The following is a 22,281-nucleotide window of genomic DNA, read 5'->3' as shown; positions in this document are numbered from 1 at the left end:
CCTCCCAAGTTGCTAGAATCATAGGCATGCACCACCCCGTCTGGCTTCCCATGGTACTGCTTAACACTTACCTTGTGGATAGTCACTCTGTAGACATTAGTGTCATCCACAAACCAGATAATCTGGTTAGAGAAGAGTTCGCCATAATTTTGAGAGGACAAATATGGCTCAGTGGGCTCAGATGAATAGAGTTGTAGCCCCTTGCGGATCCGTTCACGTAACACATACAAGGCAGGGTTTGCTTTCATGATCTTGGCCATGGCTTGCTGTATGAGAGGCTTGCTACCTGGGAACCAGTTTCCATAAGCACTGTGAAGATGGGGAGGGCAAGTAGAATTAATCCCAGGCTGATATCCAAATACCAAACTGAAGTACAACTCTACAAAAGGAGGAGGACCAATGACCAAGCTAATGATAATAATCTGCTAAGTAAGGTACACATACAACAGGAGAAGAGTCAGTGACCCAGAAAAGCAGAGGAAAGGGCTAATGCTCATCTCATTTGGACAAACAAAATAAAAAACCACATCTACTTTCAAGTATGGGGCTAATGGAAAATACATGCATCTGAAACCCAACTCACCTGTGCAGATTATACGCCAAGTCAATTGCAATGAGCACACCTGTGGGCGAAGGGTAAATACTCATGTTGTCTGTGGTATAGTCCAGGAACTTGGCCCGGGCATAGCGCTCAATGTCATGGGAATCATAGTCGCCCCAGCGCAACTGGATGTCTATCCAATACTTCTGAGTGGTTGTGCTGTCCATCACATCCCTGAGGACAGAAAAAGAGATCAGGTTTCCAGGTATAACCCAACACCCCCAGAACCACAAGAAACTCAAATCACTACATCTCACTTAAATACCAAAACCACACCCACTGACTTCCAGATCAGCAAGACCCCCAGAGAGTCAACAGATTTGACTGAGGTTATCGATGGGCTCCAAGGATAGCACTAATTCCAAGTTTGAAAGAAAGTCAGGCACAGACCAGTCTCCCAAAAGACAGTAACACTAAGGTTATTGGATCCCTACAGTTGGTTCATAAAACACTTACTTGGAGTCTGCCAGCAATGAGGGTCGGGAGACATTCCACTTATAGGAAGCAAAGAGCAATATATCTGCACAGGAAGAGTTCATCTTATAGGACTTTCGGGGATGGATTGTCTCCTTTTGCACTGTCTCTATTTCCAGTGCATCCAGTTCCTGGTCAAATACCTGAGGATGAAGGTGGAAAGATTATAACTTATTGGAGAAATCCACTTAAAATCAAAGTTTGTAGAACTTACATTAATTAGAGTTTTAGGGTGGATTTCCCATGAGAAAAAACGCAAGCTGAACTGATTCTTTTTGTGGCATCCTAACCCCTCAATGCTGGCCCACCTGACACAAATCCATGACAATGCTCTCATGGATCTTCTGCCACAAGTGAGCTCTGAAAATCTGGATGAGAGAGATCTTCAGTGTGGGGATCTTGCCATGCATGAAGATACCTGTCAGGTCCAGCTGCACCTGAAAGCCCACATATACCTGCCAGGGAAGAGAGAATATGACATTAGAAATCAAGGGACTCTGGTTCTCAGGACATAATTAAGACAGTGGAAACACTTGTTTTCAGTTTTCATCTCTCAGTTCTAACAGCCATACTTACATTGGCCCGATTGATGGTTGGGGACCACCAGAGGGTGAATCTACGATTGGGAATCTGGTTCAATCCCGATCGCTGAGCATTAGTTAGCTTCTTCCACTTCATAGATTCCTCAAAGCCACTAGCCTTCTCCCTGCGGAGAAGAACCAAGAGAGGTGATGTCCTACCATCCCCCAGAGCACAGCTGACCTTCTAAAGGTGGCTGTCTAAGAAACATTACAATAGATAACAAAAACACACAGGGGGACTTATGTCATCCTGTGAGGAGAGAAAGCCAACCACATTGACATAAACCTGTAATCCCAGCTACTCAGGAGATTGAAGCAGGAGGATCCTAAGTCCAAGACCCATTTGGGCAACTTAGCAACACCTTGTCTCAAAATAAAAATTTTTAAAAGGGCTGGGGATGTAGCTCAGTGGTACAGAGATTGCCTAGCATGCACGAGTGCCCCCATAATACAGAGAGAGAGAGAGAGAGAGAGAGAGAGAGAGAGAGAGACAGACAGACAGACAGACACATTGGGGGGGCGGGGGGGAATCCTTACCAGAAAAGACCTTCCCAGGTAGGGAAGTAAGTGCCCTTGAAGAGTGTGTGTTCCAGAATGCCTTCCACACCACCCAGGGCCTGAATCATGTCTGTACGGTAGTTGTTTAGGTTCCAGAGCTTCCCATCATGTCGCTGATGTGTCCACCAGAAAGGGTTTTGCTTCAAAACCTAGATGGAAGAGCAGGTATGTTCAAACTTCTGAGTGTCTAATGCCCCAGGTCCTGGGATGCCCATGGGTTCACCAGATCCACAGAAAATCTATTACCCACTCCACATACCTGGTACTGCTTAAAGTCAGTTCGGACACGCCAGCCTTTATCATAAGCTAATGTGTGCCGATCCTTCTGGAAGAGAGTATTGATTCGAGGAATGCCACGATCCCAAGAGTCTTCTAGATCTTCTAATGTCAGCCGTCTATCCAAAAAAGTAAGATTAAATTCAAAATGTCTTCTCAAGTGAAGAACTAATAATTTCTTTCCTGACCAAGGATAAATAGAGCCAGGAGTAGAACCTGCTTTCTTATCTCCGTAAAAACAGCATGCTTTGCCTATGACCTCCACACAAGACTCAAAGTTCACCCCCTCCTCTGGACCCCACCCCAGGACTAGTATACCACCCTGGATGCCAACCTGTTCTGAGCAATGGCCTCTTGTCTCTTGAGTGCATATTCAGCCCAGACACGCTGAGAATCAATGAACTCACTTTCCCATGGCTGTATGTAGCGGTACAAGTTGGGAATCAGTTGGTCTTCTTCATGGCTCATCCCTGAACGAAAGTGTGTGATACCTACATCTGTCTGCTTGGACCACCTGTTTTAGGCAACCATGATTAGAGATAAAAGTAAAGCACAAAAGTAAAGAAACACCCCTTTCCCTCTGGGCATACATAACAGAGTCTAGCACCAAAGACTTTCAACCAAGCCCTACCTGAGATCAGACTGGGGGATGAGAACATGGCCCATTGAGAGCATGCCGAGTCCTCCCAACTCCTTAGGGGTGTAGAACACAACAGGAGGGAACCGACTTGGCATCTTGGAGTTGAGTCCAATCTTAATACGAGTCTGGATCTTGTTTTCACATTTTACCAGCAAGTCTAGGAGTTCCTGGGTGTTCACCACAGCCTCCCGAAAGTATGTCATTAGGCCAATAAGAGCTGTATTCCACTTATTCACAATCTAAAGTTAGTGGGAAACAGCAAATTTCAGATGAACAATGGTGATGAATATGGATTAGATCCAGTTAGTTACATCCCTAGTACTCAAAAAAGAGTTAAACATCATTAATCATTAGGGAAACATATATCAAAACCATAATGACACCACTCCTCACCTACTAGGATGGATATAATCAAAACAGAGATGACAAGTATTAGCAAGGATATAGAGAAAAAGGCACCCTCATACTGCTAGTAGGAATATATAATGGTACACTTTGGAAAACTGGCAGTTTATCAAAAGATTGATTAAACATTTTCAGTCCCAGGTATATACTCGAGAGAAATGAAAACATTACGTCCACATGAAAACCTGTAATAGCGTTCATAGCCACATTATTCATAATAGCGGAATAGTGGAAAAAGTTTCAAATGTATATCAACTTACAAATGGATAAATAAAACATGGCATATCCATATAATGGAAGGCTACTAATTCATAAAAAGGACTAAAATACCAATATAATATGGACACATTATACTAAATGAAAAAAGACAAAAGAGGCTATTCTGAATAGGCAAAGTAGTTGGCAGAAGTAGGGGAACAGGAGCTGGGTGTAGAACTCAGCGGTAGAGTACCTGCCCAGCATGTAAGAGGCCTCAGGTGAGATCCCCAGCAATGCAATAAAACACAAAACAAAACAAACAAACAAAAACTAGAAAGGCAAGAAAATTGCCAGGGATTACAGAGTCCAGGGGGACGAGGGGCTCCTGATGAGAATGGGAATTTCTTTTCTGGGGTGATAAAAATGTTATGAAGTAGTGGTAATGGCTGCATAATTAATGAACATATTGAACTGTGTGATTTATAATTGTGTGAATTCATATCACGTGAACTACATTTCAATAAAAAAATGAATTGAGGCAATATGAAGACTGAAAACAAGACCAAATAAACTGGGTGTAGTGGAGCATTCCTGTAATCCCAGCAACAATAGAGGCTAAAGCAAGGGATTTCAAATTCAAGATCAGCCTGGGCAATTTTGCAAGGCCCTGTCTCAAAATAAAAAAACAAAAAAGGGATGTAGTTCAGTGGTAGAGCACTGCATGCATGCAACCCTGGGTTTAAATCTCCAGTGCTGAAAAACATAAAAGACCAAATACAAGTAAATCCCAGGGAAAGCAAAGGCAGCAGAGTGTGTGTGTGTGTGTGTGTGTGTGTGTGTGTGTAACCAATACAAACTATTAAAAATGAATGGGGCCAACAGAAATTGCCCCCACCACTGTAAACAACTAGAAATATCTAGGCACAGTGGTGCAGGCTTAAAATCCCTCGTGAGGCTTAGGAAGCTAAGGCAGGAGGATTGCAAGTTCCCAAATACAGTCAACCTTGGCAACTCAGACCATGTCTCAAAATAAAAAATAAAAAAGGCCTGGGAATGTGGCTAAGTGCCCCTGGGTTCAATCCCCAAGAGAGAAAAGAAAAAAAAAAGGGAAAGGGAAACAGATGAATTGACACTTATTATTGCCCCAGCTAAGTGTTTAGCTGCAGTTTACCAGTTGCAGCACAGATATGAAAGGATAATGAAGAGAACCTAAAGTCTCAATGAATTAAGAAAAAGACTAGGGTTCTAGAGGACAAGGCAGCTAGAATTTGTAAGGGAGAAGTATTAATTAAACCATGCACATCTGGGAAGGGATCCCATCAGGTTTCTGGCTGACTACCAATTTGTATACAGTACAATTCCTTGAAGCCAGAGAAAGAACCCCTGGAAAGCAGTAGGCTGAGCAAGTCCTGTAGCTAATATAAGGCTAAGATTAGTTTGTGTTCCCACCAGACGCAGTACCCTTGTAATACGTGAGACTTGGGTAGTCCCCACAAAGGCACCAACTGGTCCCAGAACAAAGGATGCTTTGGATCTGCCACAACAAGGCTTAAAAGCAAGCTTTTAAAGGCTTAAATTAATGCACAGGTTATTTAACTGTATGCCAAATCAAGTACAACATTCCTTAAAGAAACACAGCAAAATCCAGCAATCAACAATGTAAAATTCACAATTTCTACCATGCAATAAAAAAATCACAATGCATCTAACTTACTTGTAAACAAAAGGAAAATAATTAACAGAAAGAACAAAGGCGATGGATTAGTAGACAAAGACCTCAAAACATCTATTGACATCTTATAATTATGTTTTTTGTTTTTGTTTTTTTTTCCTGGAAAAAAAACTTCACTTTTATTAGGATCTCTGACTACTGTATTTCCACAAGGATTCTAAGGCCCCAGGATTCTGTTCAGGAAGCAATATTGTCTAGTTTCTGGCTTTTCTATTATTATTTTTTTTTTCACATTTTTTTATTGTAAACAAATGGGATACATGTTATTTCTGTTTGTACATGAAGGCATACCATTTGTGTAATCATAAACTTACATAGGATAATGTTGTTTGTTTCATTCTGTTTTTTCCTCCCCCCCCACCCCTTTTTTCCCTCTATACAGTCCTTCCTTCCTCCATTCTTGCCACCCTCCCTAACCCTAACCCCTCCCACCCCCCATTATGTCATCACCCACTTATCAGTGAGATCATTCGTCCTTTGGTTTTTTGAGATTGGCTTATCTCACTTAGCATGATATTCTCCAATTTCATCCATTTGCCTGCAAATGCCATAATTTTATCATTCTTTATGGCTGAGTAATATTCCATTGTGTGTGTGTGTGTGTGTATACATACATATATATATATATCACAGTTTCTTTATCCATTCATCAATTGGACATGTAGGTTGGTTCCACAATCTGGCTATTGTGAATTGAGCAGCTATGAACATTGATGTGGCTGTATCTCTGTAGTATGCTGATTTTAAGTCCTTTGGGTATAGGCCGAGAAGTGGGATAGCTGGGTCAAATGGTGGTTCCATTCCAAGCTTTCTGAGGAATCTCCATACTGCTTTCCAGAGTGGCTGCACTAATTTGCAGCCCCACCAGCAATGTATGAGTGTACCTCTTTCCCCACATCCTCACCAAAACCTATTGTTGCTTGTGCTCTTGATAATCGCCATTCTAATTGGGGTGAGATGGAATCTTAGGGTAGTTTTGATTTGCATTTCTCTTATTACTAGAGATGTTGAACATTTTTTCATATATCTGTTGATTGCTTGTAGATCTTCTGTGAAGTGTCTGTTCATTTCCTTAGCCCATTCATTGACTGGATTATTTGTATTCTTGGTGCAGAGTTTTTTGAGTTCTTTATACATTCTGGAAATTAGTGCTCTATCTGAAGTATGAGTGGCAAAGATTTTCTCCCACTCTGTAGGCTCTCTCTTCACATTACTGATAGTTTCCTTTGCTGAGAGCAAGATTTTTAGTTTGAATCTATCCCAGTTGTTGATTCTTGCTTTTATTTCTTGTGCTATGGGAGTCCTGTTAAAGAAGTCTGATCCTAAGCCGACATGTTGAAGATTTGGACCTACATTTTCTTCTATAAGATGAATCTGGTCTGATTCTGAGGTCCTTGATCCATTTTGAGTTGAGTTTTGTGCAGGGTGAGAGATAGGGGTTTAATCTCATTCTGTTGCATATGGATTTCCAGTTTTCCCAGCACCATTTGTTGAAGAGGCTATCTTTTCTCCATTGCATATTTTTGGCCCCTTTGTCTAATATGAGAAAATTGTATTTATTTGGGTTTGTGTCCATGTCCTCTATTCTGTACCATTGATCTACCTGTCTATTTTGGTACCAATACCGTGCCATTTTTGTTACTATTGCTTTGTAATAGAGTTGAAGATCTGGTATTGCAATACCCCCTGCTTCGCTCTTTCTGCTTATAGTTATGTTTTGAGTATGCATAGAAAAACAAATATAATGAGGCAAGGAAGAGATGTTAAAAAGACCCAAATGGATCTAAAGGAAAATTACAACATCTGAAAATCAAAAATACACAGATGAGCTGGGCTCGGTGGCACAAGCCTGTAATCCTAGCAGCTTGAGAGGCTGAGGCAGGAGGCTCAGCAACTTGACGAAGCCCTAAGCAACTCTGTGAACATAAAAAGGTCGGGGGACATGGCTCAGTGGTTAAGCACCTCTGGGTTCAATTTCCAGTACAAAAACAAACAAACACAAAAAAGAAAATAAAACTCACACACAGATAGTGACTAGAATGTAGCTTAGTCAAAGAGCACTTGCCCAGCACGTACAAAATCCTGAGGTTTGATCCCCCAGGACCACAATAAACTGCTGATGGGATTAATTCCATTGGAAACTATGGAGGAAAATAATTGGTTTATATTAATAGAAATGAAGCAGGGCCTCCCCAGCAGGGTGGCTGGCAAGTGGGGATCGTGCTGATGTGGCACCCCACTTGGCACAGGCTGTGCTAGCAGGAAGCATTGGTGAGCAGGCATGAGGGCTGGACCCCAAATGATGAGAGCACCCAGGGGAGATGTGAGCCCAGAGGGCCACCAGCTGACCTGTCACTGAAGCAGCCCCACAGGCTAGGCCTGCCCTGCCCACATCCCAGCATATGCCTCCAGGGCGCAGGGCATTACTGGTGGAAGGCTATGTGCTTGCTTTGATGCTGGGAGTTCAGCTGGGCCAGCAGGCACTGGAGTGCCTTGAGTGCTGGTGGGCCAGTGCAGCCCCTAGCGGGGCCAAGAGGCAGAAGCAGGAGAACTTGGGGATGGTGGGCACTGACCACGTGGAGCAACACTACGGCAAGGCCATGTCACTCATTTTCATGGCAGTGTGCTCTGCTGGTGGCACCAGGCATGATATGAGCCATGCTGGATGCACACCCTAAGGTGCTCTGTGGAGAGGAGACCCACAGCACCCCTAGCGTGCTGGCCATGCACCAGTCCTGATCCACATCCAAACAGGAGAAGCTGCAGCTGGATGAAGTTGGAGTGACAAAGTAGGTGCTAGACGCTTCCATGAAGGCCTTCATCCTGGAGGTGATCACCAAGGCTGGTGAGCCAGTATAAGTATTGTGCAACAAGGGCCCCTTCACACTTAAGTCTTTGGTCTATCTGCTGCACCTATTGTCCAACTCCAAGTTCCTGCTGATGGCAGGGAGTCTGTGTACTCCATGATCATATGCAAGGTCACCCAGCAATTACTGGGACTGCTTCACCAAGTGGAACAAGGTCATCGAAGTGATATACTCCCAGCGTGCAGAGGTGGGCAAGGACAAGTGCCTGTCTGTGTACTATAAGCAGCTCATGCTGCACCCCGGTAGCTCCCTCAAGCTCATCCTGTTTTCCTGGGTATCACCAGGAGCTATACAGTGCTGTACCACAAAGACCTCATTAGCAAGCCAGGTGGCATCTCCCTGTCTAAGATCAATAGATCCACAGACCAGGTCTTCAAGCCTGTAAAACTGCAAGCCCTCTCCAAGTGGACCATCCACATCTCTGGAGACATGGTGAGAGACATGGCCTGAATTGTCCCTATGCTGACTCGACTGGGCTATGACCCGTATGCCAACCCACCCAACTACTGCAGTCCGGACCCTACTGTCATCAACAACACAGTGATCTTGAAAGGGGACAATAAAACACCGGTCAATCTGAAAGGATGTTTTCAGGTGAACCAGAACAGCACCTTTTCTCATTTAGAAAACTCATGATTTCCAAATCTCTGCAAACGGTTTCATTGCCAAAAAAAGAAGCCACACTGGAGTGAAAATCAGACCTCTAATACAAGCACACTGCTAGCTATTAATCATCAAAAAAAGGACTGCTCAGGACCGCAAAAAAAAAAAAAAAAAAAAAAGACTGCTAATAAGGAATGTATTTGCATGTGTGTGCAAAAACGGAGTCATTGACACTCTCTCTGGACATTGCAAAGCCAAGAGTGTGGATGTGGTCTGGCTTTTGGAACCTATATCCCCCCCCCCTTTTTTTTTTGAAGAAATGGATATGCTGGGTCTTCTGTCATTTGCAAGACAGCCTTGGTGGCTGTGTTTGTTGGGACAAGGTCCATAACCTGTGTCTCTTCCTTTTGACCCTTACTTTGAATTCAAAGAATCTAAGAATTTAATATATGAGGCTCTCTTTGATTTCTCCCCACTTCTCCATTTAACAGAAAAAGAATTATTTGAGTAAAGTAAACAGTCTCAAAAAAAAGAAATGAATGCAAAACAGAGTCTTTCAGGTAAACAAAAGTAGAATACCTTCATTGCCAGTAGATTTCTAATAAAAGAAATGTTAACAGAAAATTTTTTTAAGAGAAATAAAATACTAGATAAAAATTTGGATTTAGACAAAGTAATGGAGAAATCAGAAATATTAAGTAGGTGGGTAAAATGTGAAAACATTTTTTCTTGCAGGGCACACACGTATAATCCCAGAGACTAAGGCAGGAGAAATGCAAGTTCCTAAGCAACTTTGTGAGACACTGTCTTAAAAAAAAAAAAAGACTGGGGATGTAACTCAGTGGTAAAGCACCTCTGGGTTCAATCCCCAGTACCATAAAACAAAACAAGCAAATTTTTTTTCCAATTTGTAATTTCAAGAACAAATGGCTTTTTAAAGCAAAAATACTAACAAAATAGTATAGCATTTATAGTACATGTACAATTAAAACACAGGACAAAAATGCTACAAAGAGTAGGAGCAGGTTATCTCCACTCTTCACTTATTGGGTAAATGTAGAGCCCTCACCTCCTCACATGTTCAAAACCTGGGTTCAATCCTAGTACCACAAAAAATAAAATAAAAATAACTTAATCCAAAAGAAGGCAGGAAAAGAGAAAAGAAGGAGGTAGAATAAAATAAAAATTTTAAAATGAGTCCAGGAAGGGTGGTGCACACCTGTAATCCCAGTGACTAAGGAGGGTGGGGCAGGAGGATCCTAAGCTCAAAGCCAGCCTCAGCAACTTAGCAAGGCCCTAAGCAACTTAGCAAGTCCCTGTCTCAAAATTTAAAAAAGGGCTAGGATATGGCTCAATGGTTAAGCCCCTAGGTTTCAATCGTCACTACAAAAAAAATAAAGTAAAAAGAAAGAGCTGGGCATGGTGGTGCAAATCTGTAATCCCAGCAACTTGGGAGGCTGAGGCAGGAGGATCACAAGTTGAAGGCCAGTCTCAGCCATTTAGCAAGGCCTAAGCAACTTAGTGAGAACCTGCCTCATAACAAACACAAAAAGGCTGGGGATTTTACTCAGTAAGAGTCCCTGGGTTCAATCCCCAGTACAAGGAAAAAGAGAGAGAGAGAGAGAGAGAGAGAGAGAGAGAGACAGAGAGAGAGACAGAGAGAGAGAGAGAGACAGAGAGAGAGAGAGAGACAGAGATAGAGAATCAACAAGCTGGGCATGGTAGTACAGGTCTATAATCTCAGCAGCTAGGCAAACTAAGGCTGGAGAATTTCAAGTTCAGGGCCAGCTTGGGCAACTCAGAGAACCTATCTCAAAAATGAGTAAAAAGGGTTGGGGATAAAACTCAGTAGGAGGGTACTCCTGGGTTCAATCCCCAGTACCAATGGCAGGGGGTGGGGTGGGGGCAAGACAAATGATTTAGTGATCATTATATCAACTTTATATATTATAGTCAAACCATTTGTAAGGTAAAGACTATCAAAAAGGGGCTGTGTGATGGGCTAGGGATATAGCCCAGTGTTAAAACACTTGACACTTGTCTAGCATGAAAGAGGCCCTGGGCTTGATCCTCAATGCTGGCATGGGGAGGGAGGCAGATGAACTTGAAAAGGGAAATTAATTAATTAATAACTATAGCTGGAGAATATCCAACATTCGTCATACAAAGCCGGGTGCAGTGGTACACCAGTAAATCCCAACTACTCTGGAGTCTGATGCAGGAGACCACTTGAGCCCAGGAGTTCCAGATCAGCCTGGGCAACAGGGCAAGACCCCATTTCAAAAACAAAACAAAAGAAACAAAGCAATACTCCTTTCTCAGTAACTGATAGAAATAGATCAAGGAAAAAATAAATATACATACACACACACCCACACACACTAATCAATCAACTGATCAACTGGACAGTCAACAAGATAGACCATATATGCTAGAACATAAAACAAGTCTTAATCCATTAAAACAAACAAAAAACTAAGAACATTCAGAATAATATAATCCATTATCATAATGGAATAAAATTAGAAACTAGTAAGAGAAATCCCCAAATATGTAAATATCAAACAGTATACTTCTAAATAACCTATAGGTGAAATAAAAACACACATGGGAAATTAGAAAATATTTTTTAACTGAATAAACTACAAACACAGTATATGAAAACTTGAGGGGCCAGGCACAGTGGCACATGCCTGTAATCCCAGCAGCCTGGGAGGCTGAGGCAGGAGGATAGTGAGTTCAAAGCCAGCCTCAGCAACTCAGTGAGACCCTATCTGTAAATAAAATACCAAAAAAAGGGGGTTGGGGAGGTGGCTCAGTGGTTAAACACCCCTGGGTCCAATTCCTGATAACACTATACAAACAAACAAAACTTGAGGAATGCAGTTAGGCACAATGACTAGCGAAGCTAAGGCATAAGGACTGCAAGTTCAATGAGGCCATCTTCAGCAACTTAGTGAGACACTGTCTCAAAATAAAAAATAAAAAGGTGGTCTGGGGACATAGCTCAGTGGTAGAGTGTTTGTCTAGCAAACACAAGGCCTTGGGTTCAATTCCCAGCACCACTGCTCGGAAGGAAAAAAAAAAAAAAAAAAGATAATCCAAACTGAATTTATCCATGCTTCCCTCTTCTCCAATAGCATTGGATGTTTCTCCATACACATTACACATTCTACACACTTCTACTCCTACCTTCATCACCCTGCCCCCCAATCTGTTGCTGAAGTGAACAGTGATGCAATGGACTATTTGAGGGAGCACAAAGCAATCTATGTTTCAGCATCCAAAGATTTTAACTTTCTGCCAATATCAAACAAAAGACTTAAGTGATCAAAAATTATAGTTAAGAGAAAGGAAAAAAAATGCACAGTATGAAGATTATTTAACTCTAACTTTATTTATACCTTTCCCTCAAGCTGTAAGTACTGTCTAAGACTAGCAGTAAATTATATAGTGCATACATAGCCACAACAGTTTAGATTTGATCTGGAATGTATAATCACATTAACAATAAGTAACCTTCTAACCATTTCATTGTTTAAAATTGTAGTGTGTGTGTGTGTGTGTGTGTGTGTGTGTCACTGGGAGCTGAACCTAAAGGTGCTCTACCACTGAGGTACATCCCCCCAAATCCTTATTTTATTTTGAGATAGGGTTTCTCTCAAGTTGCTGAGGCTTGCCTCAAACTTGTGATCCTCCTACCCCAACCTGCCAGGTGACTAGCATTACAGGTGTGTACCACTATTCCTGGCTGATCTCTACATTCTTTTCCCCCAAGGCCACTGGCCTCTTCTGGTTTCCTCCTTGTCTCCTCTCTCCCATCATCTAGGATCCCAAGGGGGCCCAGCACCCTTGATTTCCTCTTTATCTAATTCATTACCACTTTATGACAGCCTTCTCACAAACCCCATTCCTAAGCCACCACTAAAAGTTACATGCCTTCTCTATCCCATCACTGAGTAGTTGAGTGCTTCTGGGAAAAGTGAACACCCACTTACAGTTGCCTTCATTTTCTAGAAGCCCATCTGGATCCTCTGCACACCTGCCAATCTGTTTCTTCAACAATCATTATCACATCCCACCACAGTTCTAAAGTCCAATGTGCATAATTTAAGCCCTTCACTCCAGCACATATAAGCTGACAAATTCAAGATGCTGTTATAACTTCATCTATATTCACATCTATCCAGACCACTTTCCTATTAGGCTCAGAGGATATTTTCCTGTATTTGCCCTTAACTTGATCCCTGCTCAACACCTCTACAACTCTGCTCCATCAATTATCACACTTCTGTGCTGTACTTGTAACCTCTACTAGCTCCTTCTTAAACAATCAAGTCACTCCCATTCAAAAACACCTGCCTTGACTTACAGCTCCCTCTAGGTGGCACCTAATGTTCTTAACTTCAGCTCTGGCAAACAGACCATCCTTGTCTCTACTCACTTCCCACAAAGCCTCACCCACTGCCATCTGGCTTTCATCCCCACTATTTCTGAAACAGTTCTAAGGTCACCAATGACGTCCTAACTGGCAAATCCAATGGATGCTTTTCAGTCCTTATCTAACCTGATGCTCTTAGGCAACTGACACTGTTAAGTACCTACTCCAGTTATGGACACTCATTCCTCACAGCCTTGGCTCGTATGTCCTGGCACTCTCCCTTCAGTTTTGGCCACAATGGTTTTGGTGCTCCCTGGTTCCAAATGTTCCCTCTATTCTTACTATACCCTCTTCCTGGTGAGTTTGCTCACTCTTGAGCTTTCAATTTTTATGCCAACGGACACCTAAATTACTTGGACATCCTATAGGAATGCCCTCTAAGTTCACCCTGACAGCTCTTATTTCTTATTTTGTTTCTCTCACTAGAGCCTCAAACTCAATGTTTTTAATCAAATCTAAGAGACCATCAATTTAAGAGACACTACTAAGAGGAAGGGGGTATATCTGTTTGTGTCATACACATATATGATGCATCCATATATATGTGTCCAAGAAATATACCACAAATAAATGCCTGCCAAACACCTCATGGATGTTCTCATGAATGTCAATCTTTTTATATCCTAAACTAATTTCATTTATGTTCCCTCTTAAACCTGCTCTTTGGGCCTAGGGATGTAGCTCAATGATGAAGTACTACTTGCCTAGCATACATAAGGCTTTGAGTTCAATCCCACCCACCAAAATACATACATAAATACGTACATACATACATAAAACCCACAACAAAAAACAAGCTGGGTGTAGCGGTGCTTGCCTATATAGACCCAGCTATTACAGAGGCAGAGGCAGGAGGATCACTGGAGCCTAGGAGTTCAAGACCAGGCCAGGCAATACAGTGAGACTCAGTTTCAGAAGAGGGCTGGGGGGAGAAGACACCCTGCTCTTCCTATTTTCTTCCAGTTAATGGTGGGAAGATAATCAACTACTCGCCCATGCCAGAAACTAAATGTAATCTTTTACTTCTTCCTTTCCCCTAGCATCCCACTCAAACAAGGTTCTGCTGATTTTATCTGCTAACTCCTTATCAAATCTGTTCCACTCTCCTTTATCTGTTTTCATTTTTAACCTGGACTTCCATAGTAATCTCCAAACCTGATCTTCCATCCTACATCCTATCCTTTTTTTTTTCTTTCTCTGCACTGGGTAGTGAACACAGGGGGCTTAACCACTGAGTCACATCCAAGCCCCCCACCTCTCTTTTTTTTTTTTTTGAGACAGAGCTCTTGCTTTTAAGGCTGGATTCAAACTTGTGATCCTCCTGCTTCATTCAGTCTCCCAAGTTGCTAGGTGTGTGCCACCATTCCCGCTATCCTTCTAATTCTATCCTCTGCATGGCAAGAATAAACCACCCACCACAAAAACATGACAAAATCAAACAGAATTTCCTTTTTTTGTCTTCTTGTGGTGCTGGGGATCAAACCCAGGGCTCTGCATAAGCTAGGCAAGCACTCTACGAGAGCAATAGCTCCAGGCCCAACAGGATTCTGAATAGGTTGGTAATGCCTTCCATGATACGCTCTTGCCCATTTATCCAGTCTCATCTCCTTAACATTCCCAACTCCATCTCTTTATAGTCCCACACATACCATGCTAGCTACCATATCTCCACACCTCTGGCTAAAGGTGAATGCCCTCCTTCGTCTGCCCCATCTTCTTTCAGAAGCCTTACCTCTAAATCATCACATCTATAGTGTTCACAGATTCCCAAATAGTACCTCTATAAATGCCATATCCTATTATGATTCTCTGACAATGTGTCTGCCTCTCCAACTAGACAATGAGCTCAGAAGGTAGCACCTAGTGTATACACAATACCTAGAACACAGTAGTAACCAACAAATACAAGCTACATTATTCCTGTTGTCTGGCCTTAAGTTTTCCTTGTTCTGGGGAAAGACCAACCTAAAAGGACAATTTTTTTCCTTGTACTACACTTCAAAAAATGTGTGGTGAGAGATTTGGGGAACTGCATTCTTAATAGAATCCTTACTAAAATATATGTAAAGCATTCTAGAAAATAAAACATATAAAGCATTCTGCATATACTGCATATTTAAATAGAGAAAAAGGTCAGAATGAAAGGAAAATATTACAGCTAAGAGTTATTCTAGGGAAACCAGGGAGAGGTGACTTTTTTTTATTTGCAGTACCAGAGATTAAGCCCAGACCTCATGAATGCTACGCAAGTGCTCTATCACTGTGCAATACCCCCAGGCCTGGAGGTGAATTTATAAGCCCTACAAATACCTAAGTATACACATTCTACAAATCCTCAGATTATTCTTTCTTAATTCTCATTGCCTTCAGCTGGTCCTTTGGAAGCAACTGAAGGAAAATAAATAGATATCTAATGAGAACTTCTTTTTAATTGGCAGTCTACGCTACTCGTTAAAATGCACTTTATAACTTAAATAAGCCTCTGGAAAAATGCAAGACATGCTTTTGTTGTTCAACTTTAATGTCTACTTTTCCCTTAATTTAAAATGATCACAATTCCACAGATGTAAACTGTTGAATTTCTACAGGAAATTCTCAGAAAATAAATGTGAATTGATCTGACACTCCAAGCTACTATCCCACACAGTACAGCAACTGGTATTCTTAGCAAAGTTAGATAGATGTGCAACCAGGGAGAGAACTGAAAAGGATGGTATGAGGGGAGCTGGGGCTCAGAGCTTTATATACCTTGGTGAAGGTGGTAGAGCCAGAAGCCATCAGAATTTGACGTACACGGTTGTGGAATCGCTGCATTGACTCATCATCCACACGCAGGAAACACTGAGCTGTCCGTTCCTTAGTAACCTAAACCACAATGTCAAGGTTAACTTGCATCTGGAATTATCATAAGGGCAAGGACCAACTCTGACCACAGCTAAGCCAAGACTCAATAGACTGATAATGAAAAGACATGCTATCGAGGTGGACATGGTGGTACACCTGCAATCCCAGCTACTGGGAAAAAGTATGCCTGTGTTCCTCACCACCATTTGTTCCAGAGGTACAAGGGTGAGATTATTCAGAGACCTATTCCTAGGCTATACCTCATTCTGCAGGTTCCAGACTCCATCCTTGTGGGTGAACTCCTCGTAGCTGGTGCGGCATTTAGGCAGGATGCGGCACTCAAAGCCACACATGTTGAATAGCAGGTTAGGGTTGTCTTTACTGTACACAGACACAAAGCTGTTCTCCCACTGAACTGTAGTCACCGATCGTGGCAGACGGTTCTTGATGTCCCAAAAAACTGCTCGACCCCTGCCCCCAAAGAACATACAGGACTCAGTCTTCTGGAAAAAACTTACCCTCAAAAGCCAGGCTGATAACATCTCTACAGGGATTAATTCCTCCCACCCAGGACACAACCTCCTAAATGTTCTAAGTCTCTCTGGGTCCCATAGGCTAATGTTTTTCCAGCTCCCACAACCCTAACTTAGACTCACAAGTTGACATCATGCTTCATGAGGCGCATGCGGGCATCTCGGGGCCAGCACTTCTTGTTATTATAACCAACGATGTTTTCATTGTTGGGGTCAGGGTGCTCTGTTAGGTAACGCTGGATCAGGTCCCGAGCCTCATCTGCTGTGAACCTACCAGACAAGGTATATTGTTGAGGACCAATACCCTGGGGTCCTATGAGACCTCCTGTTCCGTAGATGGGAATCCCACCCCACCTCAGACTTCATCCACTTGAAAGACCCAACCCAGCAGTCAATCAACTGCTGCTTTCAGAGACCTATAGGAAAAAGAATCAAGTAAGCCCCTCACCTGAAGAAAATATGAATTCTATCAATGTATCTACAGAAGAGTCGGATGGGATGAGCAGCCTCAGTGGCTATATCCTGGAAGCTGAGAAAGTCATTTGGCATCTGAGGGGGTCCAGCCATCTCACTGGCCCTGTGCAATCCCAGTACCAGCAAATCCATCACCAGGCCATAGTACTGCACAATGAAGGAGGCGAACTGCAGGCCTCTGATGATCCCATATGAATTTGTATGGTTCATGTCCTAGAAAGAACAACCCATAACTATATACTAGGTTTCGCCAGGGTCCAAATTCTTTTTCTCCCTTCAGCAAATCCTAACTCAGTAAGCCAGATCACCCCTTCCCCAACAAAAACCTTATAGTTGATGACGACATTGTTCTTGGCTGTCATGTAGTCAGCTATGTTGTGGTCCACAATGAGTCGCAGCAGCCTATTAAGCAGGGTCAAATCAATCTTTTCATACATCTTCTCAAAGCGTGATTCCAGCATGACGTTACACTCACCCTCACTGGTTTCCCACACATCCTGCAGGTTATTGATGCCTGAAGAATCAGTAAAACATATCCCCAGTGGGTTAGAAGTTCCCTTTCAGGACTAGTGCCCACAGAAGAGCTACAGATACTTTCCATAACACTGTCTCACTACCACTCCATTCATTCACCTGGATCACTACAAGGATCAACTTTGCTCAGATTAACATCATTATTGCCTTGTTACAATACAACAAAACAGTATGCCAATCACACTGCCTGAATGAGAATTTTTATATACAACGCAAACACTGCCCACCTCCCCTGAAAGCAACTCTGAAGTTATACCTTGGCACCACTTGTAAACAAGTAGCGGAGGTGGTTCTGTGTCAGCAGGTTTGATCCAGGGTGGGAAAAGGCGACGCTTGTCTGCTTCATACCACAGGTACTGGTCCAAGTAGGCATCAGTTATCTTCTCCAGTGGTTCCACATCATACACTGGCACCAAGTGACTATAAAGATCCATGAATTCAATGCCCACCTGTGGGACAAGGAAGCCAGTACATATCAATCCAGCAATTACCTGAGGAAACCTGCCACTTTGGAGTACCAAGAATAGGACAGCCCAAAAGAAAATCTGTGGGACATGTTACTCACTTCCTTAAAGGCTCTCTGTGTGAGGAGGTGACGTTTGATGCGAGACAATGCCTCATGGGGGTTGTCATAGGCTTGCTCAATCAGACCTAACTCTTCCCTCTGAGACTGGTTTAATCGAGACTTCACACTGACAAAGTAACAGGACAGGTGAATGAGAAAACCAAGACAATGCCAAACGCAGAACGCACTGAGGCTAACACTTTGCTTGGACTCTTAACAATGATGCCATTCCTTCCCAGTTACCTTCCCAGCAGGAGCCCCGCTACCTCATTCCTCACCTATAAGCTTCCTTGAGTCGCTCCAAGGCCAAAATGAGCAACTTGGTGTCATGCTTGTAAGAGAGCGGGGGGAATGGGATGGGCGAGAATCTACGGCTTTCCAACCAATGCACAGTGGTGGTATACACTGCCACTGCTTCCTCTGCTGTGATATAAGGCCCATCCTGCAAGGTGGACATAAGATTAGCCCATACTATAAAGTCCAAGCCCAGAACAAAACAAGGTCCCAATTCTACATTGCACGCCCCTGCCCATCCCAACACCCAATCCAGTCTGTCTATGCCCAACCTTCAGGTAATTGTGCTGCCGCTCCTGTTCTGCCTTCAGGTACAACCGGGTAAGGCGGCCCAAGTTCTTTTTGCAAACAGTCTTGTCTACAGTGGCCCCACGGCGGATCCGTTCCCGGTTATAGTGGGCAGTGTTGGTCCACCAGTCAGCCTTGGCTTTCACATATCGAAGGATCATATTTTCTATGGGTGTCGGCAGTCCTGGAACCTGAAAGTATAAAAGGTACCGTGAGAATGTGATAGAAGTCAGACACCTCCTAATGGTGTCTGGGAGTGTTAATTCTAACCCCAGGAAGATGGATGTCGATGCCTTCTTGGAGTTGGAAAGAAACCTACTTTCCAGGGAATGTTGGCCTTCCAGCAACGCCAGGCTTCACTGAGGTGCTGCAGGATTGTCCGGGCCTTATTCTGTTTGATCCCCTCAGGCATCATGTCCAGAATGTCATGCATTACAGCTGCCCGAAGTTCAAGATCAAAATGTGACTCTACTCGCTGCTTCGTTACTGTCTTCGCCACCCCCTTTGAGTGTCGGCCTACAAGTGGAATGATCAAAGTGATAAAAATGGTTTAAGCATTAGAGCATCCATATGCCCAGCACATGCAAAAAGACAAGTTACTTCAGATATTCACAACTATGCATCTGAGAAATTTACACTCTTACAAATACATGATAGTCTTAAAGTTCCATAGAGAAACACAATAAACAGCATACTACGGTGCAGATTCATTTGAGAATGGGACTTAGAAGCAAACTAGCATGAAGGAGTTCTCTACAAGGACAGGAGACAGATAAGAAGTACACACCATCTACCTTTGAAGTAATAACGGGAAATGCTGGACAAAGACCACTCACCTTCAAACTGCCGGGCCAGGAGATTGCCCAGCCATCGCTCCAGCAAAGGAGTAATGCCACGCATAAAAAACAGCCAGACCCGCCAGCCAGCAGCCCAGAAGCCACAGCCAGGGCCCTTCCCTACAGGGCCCTAGATCCCAAACAGAAGTCAGGAACACAAATTAGTATTTTAATTAGATAACGACAGAAAACTGTGATAAAGTGGGGCAGTGGAAATAAAATACTCTGGAATCTCAACATCTAAAATGGGAGTTAATGAAAAACTCTGAGGCAGAAATCAGTGACTGAGATTCCCTATTCACACTTAAAAGTAAATTTTGGAGGAAGTGTTGAGACTCACAAAGGGCATTAATGACACATTCTCTCTCCAAATAAATCCCTGGAAATAGCCCTGATTAGATATAAAAATGAAAAAAGATGTAAGAAAGTAATCAGTGAGGACAGGGTCTCACCGTGTTGAAACGGTAATAGATGAGATGTTTCAGGTCCTTGCACATGCGGATCTGTCGCATCAGCTTGTATTTGTATCGATACATGCCTGTCAGTTGCCCCACATGGGCAAATATATACTGCAATCCATCTGCCAGCTGCAATAAAATTGCCCCATCAGACTCGGAACCTGAGCCAGTTCCATGGTCAGCAAAGGCTTCACCCAGTCTCCCCATCTGGGAAGGGGTCAGGGATTCCTAGCCTCACCTGGAAGGCATCAACATTGCCTAACCGATACTGCACATGACTGTCCACAACCAGCTTAGTTAAACGCAGTACTTCCCGACACAAATGGAAAGCATTCCCAAAACGAGATTTCTTTCTTTCCTAAAGATATCAAGAACAGAAAGAACATGAATAAGCAAAAGTACCAACTGGACACATGCCAAAACAAAACTAGTTATACATCCTTAAGCCCAGGAGAACCCAAAGATCCAATGTGAGACCTTAGTGGTAAGTGTCTTGACAGGTTTGAGGTTGAAGTTATAGTCCAGGTGCAGGTAGTTGAGGTTTTTACGATGAATGAGAAGGTTGAGCATGTTGTAGCCCTGGCGGCAAACCTGAAGCCCCACTTCTACCCAGTCTAGCTTTGTGGACTGGAAGAATTTGGTAGCTTTGAAGGAGCGGAATAGATACCTAGGGCAGCAATAAGGAAGACAGTAAGCATTAGGCACTGGTTATTTTCTTTGGGACAAAAGTTCGAGCAGGGGCCCTTGAATACCTTACCTCTTCTTTTGGGCCTTAGGGGGCCGATGCTTCAGGGCATTCAGCACGTAGTACTTAAGCAGTTTCTGGTAAGAGACTCTCACTTTGACAGGCTGCCCAGCAGGACAATGCTCCCGATACCTGGGGAAACAAACCCACAGAGCTTTATCAATCTCTCCTTCCAGTCACTCTTAAAAAAAGGCTGTATGCCTGCCCAGATGAAGTCTATTCAACTATACATCCACTACTATCCCCCTAGGTAGAAGAAGCCTTACCAGTTCTTGACAAGGGGTATGTCCAGGGCCCGACGGGTGCGGCCAGAGCGGAGATTAAAGGGCCGTGGGGCCCAAAGGAGGGCAATGCCATTGGCTGTATTATCTGTATAGAGGGGTGTGTCCTTCAGGAAGGGCTCCACAAACTCTGGGAGCTCAAATTCTTCATCGTCATCTGGCAATGGTTCCTGGCTCTGAAAAAGGAAACCCCAAGGGCTAAGTTCCCACTGAATAGAGCACAGACTTGAGTGCTACACCTGCCATAGGAACTGAGGTGCCTAACAAGAAGCCCTAAAGGGCCAGGGCAAAGGAGGCCAAAGGAGCAGAGAACAAGCCAGGAAAGCATCTCTCCTCATACCCCAACTGGCTTACCAACAAACACCACTGAAGAGAATCCTAATAGTACAGTAAACACTTTCTGGTCAAGCTCTAATGGGTAAAATCTGCTCATGTTAACAACACAATGGGGCTGGGGCTGGGGCTGGGGCTGGGGCTAGGGCTGGGGCTGAGTGGTAGAAGACTTGCCTAGCATATGTGAGGCACTGGGTTCGATTCTCAGCACCACATATAAGTAAAAGAATAAAATAAAGGTACACCAACAACTAAAAAATTATTTAAAAAAAAAAAAAAAAACAGAATGGGGGGAACCCCTGGAGGCCAAGGTTTCAATCCTCAGAACCACCAAAAAAAAAAAACAACCCCATCATGGTGTTTGGGAGTGTAACTCAGTGGCAGATCCCTTGCCAAGCATGCACTAGATCCTGGGTTCAATTGACAACACCACTACACATACACACAATGAAACACAGTTGAACACTGGAAACATTATGCTAAGTATAAGAAGTCAGTCATAAGACCACATGACCAACGAATTTATATATGAAATATCCAGAAGAGACAAACTAAATCATGATAGAAGATAGATCAGTAGTTGCCTAGGGCAAGGGAAATAGGGGGGAAACGGAGATTGACTGCTAAGAGCTTCATTTTGGTGTGACGAAAATATTCTTAAATTGCCTGTGGTAATAGCCGCACAACTCCGAAAATAAACTAAAATTCACAGAATTATAT

The 22,281-nt window shown here is 43.1% G+C and overlaps 1 protein-coding gene and 1 pseudogene across 3 annotated transcripts in view; one reads left to right on the top strand and one right to left on the bottom strand.

Moving 5' to 3' along the window:
* Window positions 1-22,281, bottom strand: part of PRPF8 (pre-mRNA processing factor 8) — a 32,938-nt gene that overhangs the window by 6,635 nt on the left and 4,022 nt on the right. For both annotated transcript variants that reach the window (XM_079130745.1, XM_079130746.1), the window contains exons 9-33: window positions 21,214-21,404; window positions 20,960-21,079; window positions 20,680-20,869; window positions 20,441-20,560; window positions 20,197-20,331; window positions 19,745-19,874; window positions 19,228-19,424; window positions 18,893-19,099; window positions 18,605-18,768; window positions 18,327-18,453; window positions 18,018-18,210; window positions 17,554-17,741; window positions 17,202-17,440; window positions 16,877-17,023; window positions 16,481-16,691; window positions 16,125-16,241; window positions 3,122-3,369; window positions 2,825-3,004; window positions 2,474-2,609; window positions 2,194-2,363; window positions 1,652-1,781; window positions 1,384-1,530; window positions 1,058-1,218; window positions 584-775; window positions 72-309 (exon numbers count right to left, since the gene is read on the bottom strand). In XM_079130745.1, coding sequence (XP_078986871.1) covers window positions 72-309; window positions 584-775; window positions 1,058-1,218; window positions 1,384-1,530; window positions 1,652-1,781; window positions 2,194-2,363; window positions 2,474-2,609; window positions 2,825-3,004; window positions 3,122-3,369; window positions 16,125-16,241; window positions 16,481-16,691; window positions 16,877-17,023; window positions 17,202-17,440; window positions 17,554-17,741; window positions 18,018-18,210; window positions 18,327-18,453; window positions 18,605-18,768; window positions 18,893-19,099; window positions 19,228-19,424; window positions 19,745-19,874; window positions 20,197-20,331; window positions 20,441-20,560; window positions 20,680-20,869; window positions 20,960-21,079; window positions 21,214-21,404 — 4,278 coding nt within the window. The remainder of the gene's footprint in view (window positions 1-71; window positions 310-583; window positions 776-1,057; window positions 1,219-1,383; window positions 1,531-1,651; window positions 1,782-2,193; window positions 2,364-2,473; window positions 2,610-2,824; window positions 3,005-3,121; window positions 3,370-16,124; window positions 16,242-16,480; window positions 16,692-16,876; window positions 17,024-17,201; window positions 17,441-17,553; window positions 17,742-18,017; window positions 18,211-18,326; window positions 18,454-18,604; window positions 18,769-18,892; window positions 19,100-19,227; window positions 19,425-19,744; window positions 19,875-20,196; window positions 20,332-20,440; window positions 20,561-20,679; window positions 20,870-20,959; window positions 21,080-21,213; window positions 21,405-22,281) is intronic.
* On the top strand, window positions 7,355-9,158 carry LOC306657022 (protein-tyrosine sulfotransferase 2-like; annotated as a pseudogene). The gene has a single exon. The product of its transcript is annotated as a protein-tyrosine sulfotransferase 2-like (transcript).

The sequence above is a fragment of the Sciurus vulgaris genome (genome assembly GCF_902686455.1).
Source record: "Sciurus vulgaris genome assembly, chromosome: 3".
Taxonomy (NCBI): Eukaryota; Metazoa; Chordata; class Mammalia; order Rodentia; family Sciuridae; genus Sciurus; species Sciurus vulgaris.
The sequence above is the reverse complement of the archived record's forward strand: the minus strand, read 5'-3'. Positions and strand labels throughout refer to the sequence as shown.